The sequence below is a fragment of the Glandiceps talaboti genome, chromosome 2 (assembly GCF_964340395.1).
Source record: "Glandiceps talaboti chromosome 2, keGlaTala1.1, whole genome shotgun sequence".
Taxonomy (NCBI): domain Eukaryota; kingdom Metazoa; phylum Hemichordata; class Enteropneusta; family Spengelidae; genus Glandiceps; species Glandiceps talaboti.
In genome coordinates, this window is record NC_135550.1 from 26,765,407 (window position 1) to 26,782,066 (window position 16,660).

At 33.9% G+C, this 16,660-nt stretch overlaps 1 protein-coding gene across 1 annotated transcript; it reads left to right on the forward strand.

Annotated features, from left to right (window-relative positions):
* Positions 1-65: 65 nt before the first annotated feature.
* LOC144448353 (serine palmitoyltransferase 2-like) lies at positions 66-15,339 on the forward strand. Its single transcript, XM_078138565.1, has 12 exons — positions 66-191; positions 2,110-2,280; positions 3,604-3,758; positions 5,010-5,155; positions 5,387-5,511; positions 6,384-6,477; positions 6,794-6,899; positions 9,623-9,842; positions 10,283-10,409; positions 10,644-10,779; positions 11,463-11,592; positions 12,068-15,339. The coding sequence occupies exons 1-12, from the start codon at positions 66-68 to the stop codon at positions 12,182-12,184; spliced, it is 1,653 nt and encodes a 550-aa protein (XP_077994691.1). The 3' UTR covers positions 12,185-15,339.
* Positions 15,340-16,660: the final 1,321 nt, after the last annotated feature.

The window sequence follows — 16,660 nt, forward strand, 5'->3', positions numbered from 1 at the left end:
AATGGGAACTTGTGTTCAATCTTACATTCGAGAGAGTTCGTAAAATAGTTAGGCGAAGCCTAGAAATGGCCGTCGAGAAGGGGACAGCAATGTTGGGGAACGGGGATGTAAAGGCCAGACATCGATTTAATCACAAACCAGTGTCAAATGGTACTTCGAACGGTCACATCCGACAAGCAGACGTAACAGAGGTATTGTAAATATAATTCAAAAGATATATAGGTAGAATATTGGCCATGGTCGTGTTGACCGAGAAACGTAAACACAACAAGCGTAACGACGGTACCTGAGGTGGATGCTCACAGAGAGACACCCTCAAATGGTAAACGCAAAAATACTGGTGGGCAAAACCCCTCATCACATCTTGTAATCGAACATATATATATACATTTGTGTCAGCGTTTTCATTTTTTAGTTACATTGTATTTTACTTATCGTCGAAACAGGCAACAATTTGCAACAGTCACCTAAAGAATCTTACCCTGCACTAAACTTTAGTACGTCGTTAGGTAACTTCATGTAATATAGGGAGTTGGTCAACAAGACTGGCTGAATATGAGCTGAAATTCTGACAACTCATAGAATATGAACATATACATATTATACCATTCATAACATTTTTGGTTGAAAAAAATGTAATGAGTAGAACAAGTTCAATTTTTGAGAGTTAATATTAATAAGTTCTGTTGACGATTAAAAGCCCCACCCAATGTGTAATCTAAACGTGTTTGTCACTACATTTTCATGACAATCGAACTAAATTGAGGTACTGCATACTTTGTGAAGGTCAGTCTTTCAAAACTGAGTAACCCATGTGAGATCAAACTAGTACTAAATTATTATTTAATTACATATATACTATGCTGCATGCTGTTGAGTGGTAAATCAAAGTCACCCATACCTTGTAGCTTGTAGTAATGTGATCACCTGTGGAATCAGAAAAGGGGAAAACAGCAAAATGTTATTGTCATACATCTGACAATTAAAGTGTAACACTGTTGAATTTGTGTGATATTATTAGTTAGCAGGAATGAACTAGTATCCCTGTATTTTGGCATGCCAAAAAACATGTGAATGTATGACCTGTTAATAATTGATGTTGTGTAACTGTGTCAACAGTGTTACATAAAACTTGGTCCACTTCTGTGACAAAGTGTGGATGCGCAAATAGACTCCATGGCAATTGAAAGGTTGGAAACTTGCTATATAAGTATAAATTACTATTTGTGATGACATTCAGCAACAGTTATATTGAGTAAAGGATGGACAAATTAAAGCTATGCACAAACAAACTAAATGTTACAATATTAATTATAAAGATGTGTACCAGATATTAAGGACAAATGACCTCTAAAAGATATTGCTTAAATTTTATCATTAATTAACTAATGTTTGAAGTAAGGGTCAAAACTAAATGACCTAAAAAAGGATAGGCTTAAACATGAATAAGTGAACAATTCTAATGAATAACATGTAACATTATCATAAGTGATAGAAATAGATAGATATCATAATCACAATTTTTTTTTAAGTATCCACCAAAACTGATGCTAGATATTTGTGTGAAAAATCCTTATAAAGTTGTTCCAAAAGTTGTTTACTGTCATATGCTAATTGTTATATAAAAAGAACAATGAATTTAATACCACTGGTACCAGCAGACAAGATCGAAATACTAAATCTCTTTGTCTGGGGGCAGAGGTCAAGTGCAAGTGCTTGACATTTCCAGTTACTACAGAAAAGACTCCTCTTTGATATTTAAATAGTCTGACAAATGCTAAGTACATTTCTCACCTCGCTATGAAACCCACTCCTAAATGTGAAAATGCACACAATGAGTCATCAACACATGTAAATGAGTTGACCAAGCCTTTCAAACCATAACAAGATATATATTTATACTGGATAGAGCCAGCAACAATTCTAGTAACAGCCCAGTTGTATACATTTTACCTTATCCTAATTTCACAGCGAGTCTGCTTTATTCCTTGCATGACATAACAGAATATTATGGGGTATAACAACATGGGTCCAGTATTTTTCAGAAACAGATATATAGATACATGTGAATAAGTGTTAACTCTTCCTGCTTTTTGTGTTACATTTCAGGTAAAATATATACCCCGAAAGTCAAATGAATCATTTGAAGAAGTTTCCATCATAGTAGCTGTCCTCACATATACAGCCTATGCATTATTAGTTGTTGTTGGACATGTTCGTGATTTTCTGAGGAAGCTTGGTATTGAGAAGAATGATGTTGCTAAAGAAAGAGGAAATGAGGTATACACCCATGTTTAATACCCTCAACAATGACAAATATCCTAGAATATCCAGTGTGATGAATTGATATCTGTGCAACCAGTCAAAAATGTCACTGTGTTTACATCTGTGGACATACATATATTTATAATTATCTTTGTATAAGAATATTAAAGTGGCCCTATCAATGAGGATTAGGTGTATATTTTGGATTGTTAAATTATGTAACAATTTTATTATGGCTTTCTACTTGAAAAATCAATGTGAAGTAACACATGCCAAGTTCTTATTTTGTAAATCAATATATTGCAAAAGATTTATGATTGTGTAAAAGGTTTGTTATTGTAGGAACAATAACGAACACTACACATTTATTTTTAGCTTTTTCAATGTATTGAGTTACAAACATAGACTTGGTCAACGTTGTTTCAATTTGTTCAAGAAGGATTGTTATATAAATTAAAAATCTTCAATTAATACCAATCTCATCCATATGGCCTCTTTTATTTGTCTATTCATCGATTGATGTTTCTTTGTTATCTATTTGTATGTTCATCATACATGTTTTTAATTGACAAAAAGCAATTATTTTTCCTATCTTTTGAAAAAAATAAGCAATTGCTTGGCATGAAAGGAGTGTTTTATTACTGAAGATTTTAGCATTTTTAGCACAACTGAACTGAGGTATGCAAAAATGCCTAGCAACAAGACCATGCCCATAGCAACAGCCAATCGATGGCGTGTATTGCAATTTGCGGAGATAGCAACAGGGATTAATAGATAAATGGATAAACATACAAAAATGTATGCAAATATGGCCAGCAACAAGACCATGTCCATAGTAACAGTCACTTGAGGGTGTGCATTGCAAAGATAAAAATTGGGATGGTTAGGCAAATGGATAAACATCCATAAAGTGAATGCACATTAAGCCTCCTATCAATGGCCCAAGACACTGGTCTTGTTAATATATTGAATTTATCAAACCTGTTGCAAAGTATCCTAATTGAACTTTGTAAGCTGAAATAAAAGGGCACATGAACTAATACTATTACTAAGTACATTAATTTAGTTATTTAAGGATAATTTTATGTACTACATTACACCATTGATACTGTATTTACAAAAAGTTGTAATTGCATTCTTAGTTTCTATGGTCAAAAATATAATAAAGTCTGAAAAGATTTCTTTAAAAACTACTTCAAATTTGGTACAAATGCTGGCAGCCCCAGAAGTTAATAGTTTGCATAGTTTTCACCATTAGAGATAGTCCAATCTAAAGGTCATAGTTTGAATCAATGTGTTTCTGTTAAGGTATGCAACAAATACTTTGCATTGTTTCAGGGATTTGTTCCTTTGTATTCGGACTTTGAAAGCTTCTACACAAGAAACTTGTACAGACGTATCAGAGACTGCTGGAATAGACCAATCTGTAGCATACCAGCTGGAGAATTTGATATTATGGAGAGAGTTAGCAATGATTACAATTGGCACATCAAGTGAGTAGTGTAATAATCAAAATATTTTTATTTTAATAGTCAAGATATTTTTGAAGTTTTACAACTGTAATGTACCAGCATACTTGTAAATTTCAAGATTTAAGGTCAAATAGTAATACAAAAACTCCAATTTACATTTGCATTATGTTTATTTTGATGCATGTCTGTACAGATGCATGGATTGATGTTTTAGTATGTACATGTGTAGGCGTACTTTTGGCTGTAGCATTATGCATGTATATATGCATGTATGTATGAGTGTATGAGTGTGGGACATGTATGCAGAATGTGTATCAAGATACACATCTTGGACAATCTCATGAATAAAGGTTAGTATTTGTATTCAGAGTAACATCATAGATCAAATTTATTTTTAAATGAATATTATTTGTCTAACAAATTGACAAACTAGTTGTGAAAAGTCAAAGGTTGACAGCCCAACCTAGCATATAAGTATAAATAAAATGAAAGTAGTTGTTTTTATACCTGCATTTTGAAAACATTAAAACACTTAAATTATAATGTACAACGTAACAGTAATAACACAGTGAAAGGATAAGTAAGAAAGGTTGCAGACAGAGTGATATATGCTTGATCAATTGAACAAGTTTCCAAATCAACATTGTCTACTGCCAGTGCCAATTGATCAATTATTGCCTGGTAATTCTACTTGTGGATATAGAGGAGTTAGATATTATAAAGGCAATGACAAATATGGAAACACATCTAGATTTGATATTCATACAAACATTTGAACATAAAGTGCTTCTCTAAGCATGAAAGTCTAATATCGACATGGTGCCTTCCTCAAACCATAAATAATGCATAATTTCTTCTCACTATGAACTGCTGAATACGATCCCAAGTTTTATGCGAGGTTTAACTTCTTTTGAAAGTCTATCATCTTTATTTCTATGTGAATAAGAAGAGAACATAAAAAATGAGAATGTTACATTTTTGTCACATTGTAATGACCTAATAAGGTAACTCAGTTCTTAAAATATACTTCAGACCTAATTGGAATTATAGATGCAGTTGTCACGTTTTATGTCTGGAGCTGAGTTTGTTGGAATGTTTCCATTTTAGAGATGCACCAAGCATATCAAATGAGATGGACTTCATAGAGGAGTAATCAATTAAAACTATTTTAGATTCCCAAAGGAAGAAGACAAGACATACCAGATGTGGCCAAACTTTCAGAGTACCACTCCATCATTTGCATTATTAATGATTTGTTTGTATTTAATTCAGTTTGACTGGAAAATCGCAGCACTGCATTAATTTAGGATCCTATAATTACCTTGGCTTTGCTGAGAAGTCTGGTTACTGTGCTGATGCAGCAGAAGCAGCACTCAAGAAGTATGGGCTAGGTGTGTGCAGTACACGACAAGAACTTGGTGAGAATTTACTTTCTTCATCTAGGATAACAGTTTTGATCTGTACATTAAGTGATTAATTAAATTCACTCAAAGAGTTTAATATATGTCATTACATGTAGAATGGAATAATAATTTACACCGTTGTCATTATGAAAACAAAAGTCTCACAAAAAATATGTTTAGTAAGACATCAATTGTTTTGTTGAGGATTTCTTTTGTTTCAATATATTTTCCTTTGTCTTTTGACAGGAAATTTGTCTATCCATGATGATCTGGAGAATCTTATTGCTCAGTTCCTTGGTGTTGATGCATCATTGGCCTTTGGAATGGGATTTGCAACGAATGCTTTGAACATTCCTACATTGCTTGACAAGGTAAAACCTGACACTGTTTTTTGCTGCCAAAAGTTTCCGGTTTCTGAATTAGGAACACCAATCTGCTTATACCATAGTCATGTTTATATCTAATTTAAACACATAACTGAAGAGTGGAACAAGTGAATTCTAGAAAACAACAAATTAGTGGACTCTCTTTGATATTACATCTGACAAGTAGCAATGAATAAAATGACCTTCAGTGCATAGTGGTTACACACTGATCTTGTTATCAGTGAACCTGATAGGGACCTTCAAAAAATGCACCTTGTTCCCAAAACAAATGTATTCTTCATAGTGCCCTCTTTAGCCAAACTGCTTATTGTAAAATCCATGAACAAAACATAGATCGATTATCATCATATACAAAAAACAAAATGACATTTTCAAACAAATAACCTGCTACAATATTTAAACAGTAACACTACTCATGAAGACATTTCATGTAATTTGTGTTGAACTTGTGAAGGGAATTCCTTTTATTCATGATTACATTGTGAAAACAAACCATGCAAGTTATTATGTTTCTAGAAACAGGAAACCTATATGTTTTCAAATTGGTATCATTCCTCACTTCATAATGTTCCTGACCCTATTCCTTTTGCATGTACAATAAAGTAAACAATAAAGTTCACTTTAGGTAAGTTAGCATTTCAAATGTCAAAGCCACACCCTGTTTTTCATTTCAGATTACAAGATCCCACCCTTATGTCTGTAGACTCATAAATAAGGGTGGTTTTAAGGAATTCAATGTGTTGCATTTGTTTTTAGTTTGAATAGTTTGCCTCAATAAATCATCTGTATAGCAACCATGATATGCTTGTACAATGTGTACATTTGAGTCAATGACTTATTTTTTTGTCTATATTTAGGGTTGTCTTATCCTTAGTGATGAACTGAACCATGCATCTCTGGTTTTAGGATGTCGACTTTCTGGAGCTTCCATCAGAACATTCAAACACAATGGTAGGTTTAACAATCTTGGAATTGACTGAAAAAAAGGATTTATTTAACAAAGGACAAAGAACAATTATTAGCATGCTCTAGAAATATTTTACATCCAAATCACTTACATCAAGACACAGACATCATTCCATAACATCTACCCAGGTGATTGACGTAGTCACTATGTAAATGCAAAATTTCACTTTTAAAAAAGTATGCTGTAGAGTAGAAAGCTTATCCACATTAAGGTATCTGGTTGACAGTGAGTGTTTGTCTCATACATTTATGCTATTAGAGTTTACAAAGACATGCCTGTAATTCTTATCACTCTAACCAGATATGAAAAGCCTTGAGGACAGGCTGCGTCAGGCAGTTGTTGAAGGTCAACCCCGTACTCGTAGACCTTGGAAGAAGGTACTTATCATCGTTGAAGGTGTCTACAGGTAAATATTATTCAGTGTTCAAATTATGAATGTTAGAGTTGAGTCTACAGTAAATATTTGTAAATAGGAAGTATACGAGGTTAATTACATATGAAAGTTTGTGATTATAACACGTGAATATGCCTCCATCCTAGTAGTATCAGTCATGCAGGATATTTTGTACCATGTGTGATAGTGTGTTTTCATGGTTTACTGTGTCAGTGATGGTAATACTGCAACATACTCACATTGATATTTAGGATAGGAAAATTGTTGTAAATGAACTTTTCTGTGCCGTGGGTGTTTTTGTCTCTGAAAAAAGAAAGAATTTTTAAAATACCATATAAATAACTTATCATCCTTATCATGTGCCTGATAATGCTATCATTAGCTCCGCTGTCAGCGAAAGCTGAAAGCGTAGCTTTAGGTATAGGTGGGTATTGAGGTATAGAGAGTAGAGTGAATCATAGGTGTCCGTCAAACTTTTATATTTTTACTATCTACTCCGGAAGTGACAGTCGGAATTCTTCGATATTTGGTGTGCATGTTCCCTGGGGGGAGGCTATTCAGATTTGTTCATGCCAAGTTGATCTGTGCCATTTTCAATTTTTTATGATTTTTTTTCATAAAATGTCATTTTCATCAACTCCTTGAAAACCTCTTATTAGATTGCTTTGATATCTGGCGTGTTGATGCGCAGGGGGTAGCTTACTCAGATTTGTTAATTTCAAGTCAGCACATCCTCATTTTTATTTTTTATGATTTTTTTTTTGTAATTTGAAAAAAAAATGAATATGTTAATGAGCATAATGACCGACGCCATATTGGAAATCAGTCGACGAGACTTTAAGTAAACTGCCACTTTTCAAAAGACACTATTGACGTCAAACAAGCAATGTAATATGTGCTATAGTCATAATTCTACGCATTGGGCGCCCAAATGACAAGCGTTTGTTCGAAACAGGGTTGTAAACTTCAAATCAGTCCGCAACATCCTCATTTGCATACTCTATCCTGATTCGACCAGAAGCTGAAGGTGACCTCATTTGACCGAGCGATTTTCCACAGCAAGCATCTTGAGTATCAACACAGGACGTTCTTGGTACTCACTAAAATCACACTTCAGACCCACTATAAAAGTGTGATGTTTTCAGATAACATGTAACTTGTGGTTAATTCTATATTGTCGTGCAATTTGGAATGACAGTGAACCAGAATTCAGACAACTTGCGTAAGGAAGGGCATGCCAGACATGCGGTTGAAGTTATGGCCGACAGTTCACATGTAAAGTTAAACGACATGAACGTGTCTTGCCTTTCCAAAATGCAAATATTTGGCAAGTAAAAATAATTAAAATAATTACAACTTTAATTTGGCTTTAGACTTTGCATTATGTTTTGCGTATCTTTCCCCGTTTTACATGTAAATCCGAAAAGGTTCTCTCTCATCATGTCATCAGTGTCAGTGATCATACCGCGCGGGGCTGCTTTGAGTACGAGCGAAGTGAGGCATGTTGAGGTATTTTGTTGAGAATTATAAATATTGCGAAATGTCAAGTACAAGGTTTAAATACAATGGAATGATGAAAAAAATGGCAGAGTCTGCTGACAGGCGCCGGTCACAAGAAATACTGTGAATTAAAATATCAGACGATGTATGTATTAATCGCCGACAATCCACCCGTATGCATGAGGGACTAACCCGGAAGCAAGTCGTTGTCAGCCATACGTTACAGTGGTAACATCGTCCGAGAAATCGCTGCGTTCAGAGTGTCATTATTCACAGAATTGTTGTTTTCGAGTGAAAACCCGTCTTGAATTGTATAACTCTAACAAATGAAGACATGTCAAGTTATATTTTGAAAGTTGTATCGCTAGTTTGAGACGATTTTCTCACGTACTATAGTACTATCGAGGCTTACTTGGAAGTAGTAGGACCTTACTCCAGTTCATCGGGAAGTTTAGCCAGTCCGATAATTCTTTCTGGTTTAGTTTACAACACTTTTGATCAATCACGCAGATTTTGTTGTTGTGATGAAAAGAAATTAAAAAAAAGATCATTTCAACCATTTCGTTGTGTTTTCTTTGTGAAAGGTAACCGAACATGAACGAGTGTTACCACTGTAACGTATGGCTGAGAATGACTCTCTTCCGGGTACTTAACTTGAGATTGTCGCCGTACGGAAACTAAGATGGCGATTAATACATTTCTTCCCTATATATATCTACCACAACTAGTACAAGTTGAATGTTGTTGACTTTGTAAATTTGTTAGAAAATTGAAATTCAAATTGCCTCAAAATTATTTTAGATCCCTAGTTTATTTCATTCATCATTAAAATTTTCCAGGGTTACAGCTGTAAGACACTGGAATTATTTATAGCCAACCTCAAAATCCTCTTTTTTTCTTTTTCTTGTGTGCATTTCCCAGTCATTTTTTTCTGAGATTTTGTGCAATTTTTCATAACAGTAGATTTTTGTTATAAAATGGTGACTATGGTATAAAAGTACAATACATTACCAACTTCTGTGTAAAATGTGTTTTATAGTGAGACATCATATGAAACCACTAACCACTTTATTGCATCGCTAAAACAAAACTGCATAGTGAAGACCTGAACCACTTCTACATGTCACCAAAATAAAAAATTAAATTAAAAAAAAAACAGCGGAGCTATTCTGACCGATAGGTCGCTTGTTTTATTCACGGTTGTAACTTTGTTCAATGTCCTCTGTTTGTTGAAGTATGGAGGGTTCAGTTGTGAATCTACCAGAAGTAGTGAGACTAAAGAAGAAATACAAAGCATATTTGTATTTGGATGAAGCTCACAGTATTGGTGCTCTTGGGCCAACTGGGAGAGGTGTTGTTGAATATTATGGAATGAATCCTAAGGATGTTGATGTATTGATGGGCACATTTACAAAGAGTTTTGGTGCTGCAGGTGGTTACATAGCAGGAACCAAGGTAATCCAGTATTCAATGGCTGTCACTCCCTAAACTCCCCAAACTAATTCCAAATTCTCTACTTGTAGGGTATCACATAAAAGGTTAATCTCACATACCGATATTCTGTGTCAATAAAAATTGAGCAAAATTAGAAATTTGTTAAGTATACTTCAAGTTCAAAGTATTATCTGTAAAACATTGCCATGAATGTTTTGACATGTATTGAAAATATTCTGTATTAACACACAACCACATAGAAACCAGTTTACCATGTGTACATTGTCATTTCGATGTATGTAAAGAATTTCCTGATAAAGTGATATTAGTCATGGAAAGAATGGAAAACACTTTCACAGTGATTGTTAAAATGATAAAATATACTTTGAAAGTTTTGAAATCATATAAAATGTTGTTCTAGTTATTATCATGGGTTGCTTTGTCTGTTAATGTTATTATAGGATCTGATCGCCCATCTGAAGAAAAGATCTCATAGTACCAGCTATGCCACCTCCATGTCGGCACCAGTTGCCCAACAGATTATTGCCAGTATGAAGTGTATTATGGGATTGGATGGTACTAACGTAGGTTAGTTGATTTCATTTCATTCTTTATGATGTAATAAGAGACATGATTACTGCACTGTACATGTCTGTGCAAAGTATGGAATGCTCAGTTTTGACTGGATGGTTTTGTTGTGAAAGAGAGTAGGTATAATGTATATAGTGCAGTAGATGTTACTATATTGTGTTACGTGAACGGCAAAAACTGTTCCATCTTTAGAGTAATATTATTAACTGTATTTGTTTACTTGTGTAACAGGAATAAAAAGAATTCGTCAATTGGCCTGGAACACTCGATATTTCCGTCGTCGTTTACATGAAATGGGTTTCATTATCTATGGTAATGATGATTCTCCTGTGGTACCACTTCTGCTCTATATGCCAGCTAAGATAGCGTAAGTAATACTGTAGTATAAAATACTAGCTCATAGCTCAAGATCTATAAACTTTAGTCAAATGCATGGATGGCTATGTAAAATTGTAGTCTTTTTCTTGTATGGCACTTAAGTGTAGGACAGACTTGCTGATGTGCTCTGAACTTACTCCTTTTGGAATTCTATCCACCAAGAAAAAGCTACCAGATTTGCTTAAAACAAAGCACTGCCACTTACCTTCTGATATTGATGATTTCTTGTGTGGGTGTGCAATGAATGTCTTACTTTTAGTCCCTCACAGGGGTTGGGGGGGGGGGGGGGGGGCTATTAAAATAGACTTTGTCAATCTGTTTGCTGAGTGATCAAAGACAGAGTTTCTGTGAAAAGAAGATTGTTCAATCTTAACATTTGAGCAGAATGTGTTATATTGCTTTGAAGATGGGTAGAGCTACATGTTTGAATACTGTGGGCATTTTCAGACATTATAATTCAAAGCAGAACCCATTTGATCATTAGCAGTCATTTGATGATGGTGTGTCTCCCATGGTCACTTGTCAGAATGTAATTATCAAACACATCTCTCCAGGGAGACAAACAAATTCTTTATTATCTGTGTTTTATTATGAGTATTATGTAGAATTTAACATTTGATGTATGGCAGAACTCCAAAATTAAAATTATTGTATATATGTATTTACCAATAGGTGTTTTGGAAGAGAATGTTTGAAGAGAAACCTTGGTGTTGTGGTCGTTGGATTCCCTGCAACTCCAATCATAGAATCCAGGGCTAGATTCTGTTTGTCTGCAGCTCACAACAAGGAAACCCTAGATAAAGTAAGTTTTCTTCCCCATCTGAATGTACGATACTTGTGTCTGGAGGATCAGTGAACTTTTTGCGACTTTTTCATTTTCAAATGTTGTTAGGGATACCAGTAGTAAAGGGAAGTTAGCCACAAATGTCCAATTCAGTTTCTGTATGTTTATGGTTAGTAAAGTTGAAATGAACAAATGATGCTACAGCTACCATAGGATAATATTGATAATTACAGTACAATGTCAGCTTCCTTGAATATGATATCTAGTTCACTCTATTCTTCAATGTTGTTTTAGAGACACTTTTACGCAATTCTTGCAACATGAAGTAAGGCAAATAATGAAATGTTTTCACTGTATGTGGTTTATTTCTAAATAAATAAATAAATAAATAAATAAATAAATAAATGTTATGTTGTTGATGTGCCTTTCAAGAAGAAGTAATACAAACACAAATATTTGTTGTTTTTAATACCAAGATTTTTGTTGTTGATAGGCTTTGGCTATAATTGAAGAAGTAGGTGACTTGTTGTCTCTTCGATATTCTCGACTTCCTATTGAAAAGAAGACACTACTCACACAGAAAGACCTGGAAGACCTACCAGATGTGTAAGGAAGTGATGTAAATGTAGGGTTGAAAGTCTTCAATGTAAATACTAAATTGTATATCTTCCACCAAGGCCACATCTTCTGAGAGCTGGTCAAAACTATTTGGAACTAACCAGCTTGAAAATGAAGTTGATGTCTGTCCAGCTGTATTTCTAATAATCTGAAGAAAAAAGTGACCTCAAGTGAATATTCCAACTGAAAACTGTGACTGCAATTTGATGTCTTTCACCAGTTGAAAGAAAAGTAAAAACATAAAATGTACAGTTTTAATATAATGTGTGAAACATTAATCAAAAAGGGCATGGAGGCAATGAAAGGACATTGTGGGGAATAAATCTCAGAGCAAAAACAATTTATCCAAAATTCACAATTTTCAAAGAGTTACAATTAATTTGAAATGTGGAGGTTGGAAAATTAAAAATTAATCATGTACAGAGTTTATATTTTGTTATAAATGTTCAACTTGGGCTGGAGAAATTAAGGAAAGCTCTGAACATCCAATCATGTGCAAATGAACTGTCTATCGAGGGCATGTTTTCTGAATGGTTTTACAGAAATTATTTGTAGATTTGCTGGAAGAATATGTAATCGCTCAAATGAACTTGTGGTCGTTCTGTTTATCTTCCAAACTTAATGAGAGTACAGAGTGTGAAGTGATAACATACTGTGAAATTCTTTGGGAGTTTCACTGGAAACACTTTCAACAGTTGCCAACATTTTTGGATACATGGATTTCATCTTAACTGATCTAAGACCAATATATAGACACGCTTACTATTTCTTTACCCATGGTCTTTACAGTTAAAACAAGAGAGACTTGGAAACAGCAAAAACAGGTAGCACGTTTGCATGTGAAGTACAAGTTTTTTTTTACAATAACTTTTATTTTAGTTTCAAACCTTTACTGATTACTGAAATAATGAACTTTGGAATTATCTATACCCAGGTCTAACTATAATCATTAGAATTCTTCCAAATGCAATCTTGTTTTTTAATTTGTGTTTGATTATGAATTTAGGTATTCTGGCTGTGTTAATCATAGCTTAAATACTTACTTTTTAATGGATACTTTTACTAACATTTACTAAGAGGATATGCTAAAATGAACAACTAACTCACATTTTTCACATTCAGCATTTATTACTTAAACATGTTGAAATTTCAAAAATAGTCAGCTATACCTGGCTAAATGATGCAGTTTCTTCAATATGTGATGTTCAACTTTCTGATTGATTCATGATATTGTTGGTGTTGCTGATTTTCTGTGTAAATGTTAATGTTCCAAACTTACTTTGCATACGACATCTTCAAGTGTAACAGATTTCCAAGGCTGTTCCATTGGTGTTACTTCCTGTTGAAATAACTCCTGTATCATCATATTAGGCGATGATGTCATTGACACATTCCAGTTTCCAACAATACACCTCAAATGTACAAAGTACTCAGGAGTGCCTTACAGATATACTAGTACATAACTTTGAGAGACAAATCTTTGTCTGGCCAATGACAATCCCAAAGTGTACAGGATATGTACAAACCATGGATTTGATGGCCTTATCACTCAACACTAATTGTGTTATATCTTTATGTGGACTAGATGAACTAGTTGAGTACTTTCAGCCCTACAATTATTACCCACCGACGTCAGGGAGACAGACATTTTGCTTATTATGTCATAAATCATAGAAAAAAGGAATACCTGTAATCTGCAGGTATGAGATTTACACAGGAGTGAGTAGATCAAAATGATAGCTTGTCAGGTTTAGTAAAAATGTGACTTATTAATGTGCCAAAACTATTAACATTGTTCAATGCCATTCAGTGAACTTATCTTTAGCATAGAGAAGTAAACAGGTTGCCATTTACCTTTGTATTTTAATATAAATGTTTGCCGTGACTTAAATTGGCAAATCACTACTGCGATACGAGTGCATTGGTTGTTGGTTTATGAGGTATTAAACCATCCTGAATTATCTCAAGAATATGGAAGTTCAGAAAATTTGAAATTAATGGCAACATGTATTTGAAGTTCCTCAGTGATTTCTTTTGATAAGCATATGAAAATTCCTCGTTTTTAAGCACTAAAATGTTGCAGTATGATCACATAACGAGTGGTAGATTTAAATGTATGGCTGCAGGTGAGGAATAACATTGTGATCACTCGGCAGGATTTGTCACTGATTGGTATTGATAATGTTGAGAGTGTGAAATAGTCATATTGATAAAGTTGAGAGAATCTTAAATAGTAGTGTTGATAATGTTGAGAAAATGTGAACTAGTAATATTGATAATGTGACAAATATTTGCGGGTGTGTTAGGGAGTTTCCTTGAGAGTGAAGGAGAGTAGGTGTACATTCTCAAACAATAATACTCATGTACATTATATGTACCTAAGAGTCAAAGAAACATTACTTTCATTGTGTTGCACATTGTGTTTGTGAGTGGTAGAAGTAGCTATTTATTCACATAATTTCTTGTTTAGTTTAGCTTATGGCCAGTTTGATGTGTTTTCTCACTACTAATCAGGTATGAATGTAGGCATGACAATCTGAAACCTTTTGGGTTCGAACCATTCAACTGATATATGTAGAAGTACCAGTAGTGTCAGCATCACTCCAAATAACATAACAAATGAAATACTTTTAATCATACATAGCAAATTTGTACATGGTTTTATAATAAATAACATGAACAAGTCTGACTTTCCAGCAAATTGTAATGTGATTTTGTTGATTTTCTAACTGTTTATACAACTGATATGAGTACTTTTCTGCTCCTTTTATGATGGGTAAACCTTTCATGGGCTAATCTCAAATATGAGAAGCCCTATGAAGTTTATCATATTTATGTTTAGTCATTTATAGAATAGGTGGAGGTTTGCTCCTTGTGTACTGTGTGATACTAGTACATATGCTCCTACACAATACATGCTGCACAAATGGAGGCACACAGCCTGCCATCAAATATTTGTGGTGTACAGACCATACAACACGTTTTTGATGCAATATGTATGTAACATGGGTGCAAAAAAGCACATCTTCCATTAGACTTTTAATTTTGAAATCTATTTTCACAAGATTTTTGTTATGTGTTTTTATCATGAATAGCATGCCGAGATTTGCATATTACAAAGCTAACAACCTTCAATTTTCTTTTATTAACAACCTTCAATTTTCTTTTATTTTTGTTCCTTTGGACTGATTGGAAGACTTACAAAATAAATTTGATACTTCAAAAGAAATTGTTTTTGTCTTCTAATGTTCTGCCACATTCTCACTAGAATTTAAGAATCATTCTTGACATACTGTTACATGACAAGACCCATTGCCAAAAAATGTATTTCTAACTAGACGTATTGCCAAAAAAAAAACCCCTGTATTTCTAACCATAAGACATTATGTAATGCAAAATTCTTTGCAGTTCCAGAAGTATATGATAAAAAAGCACATCTTGAAGTGTAATTTACAGTGAAATTTCTCTTGTATCAAACTTGATATGGTCTAGTGATGTAGTCTAGTCAAACTTAGCAAATTATTATTATTATTATTATTTTATTTCTTGTAAGAAAACGCGCTACACATGCGTCTCAGCGCGTTGTACAGACTGAAGTTTAAAAAATTGCAGTAAAGTAAAGAAAATAACAGCACACAAAAAGGGACTAAGTGTAAAACTGGCCGATTAAAATAATTCACAATGTATAAAAACCGACAAGTTAAAATCAGTCACTTAAACATCCTATTTTCATAAGATTTGTTAAAAATACCCCATATTCTGGTTAAATGCTTTTATACAACCATTTTTAGCACAACTGAACTGAGGTGCAGTCATGCTAAAGGCATGGCAAAATGTCTGTCTGTGTGTATGTAAGTATGTATGTATATATGTATGTACGTACGTACATATGTATGTATTTATGTATGTATGTATGTATGTATGTATGTATGTATGCATGTATGTATGTATGTATGTATCTCAATGACAAAGTCAAAACTGTCACACCGATTGCATTGGTATTTGGTGTAACATTACTTAGGGCATGTAAATGGATATGCGAAATGATTGCACCCCAGGTGTGTGATTTGGGTCAAAAACTAAGGGTAGATTGGCCTGAACTTTGGTCGGGATGTATATAGGGATGTGTAGATGAAGGACTGTCCATGACATGGTGATCCCATCAGTAATATACAAATAAGGTATAAGAATGTCACTGTTTGGTAAAAAATCTTTAATTCCAAAAGTACAGGACAGATTTGGCTGAAATTTAGTGATGTGCAGATGTATTCAGGACATGATCCCATCAGTTATATGTAAATAAGGTCTAAAATGTGAATTTCGGTCAAAATTTGTTATCTTTGAAAACTACTTTGAAAATGTGATGACTGAAATTTGGTTGGTATGTCTCTAAAAGAGTTATTCTGCAGATATTGATCAAGACCTATCACAATAGCAACCATGACAACACCCTTACAAACAGCCAAAT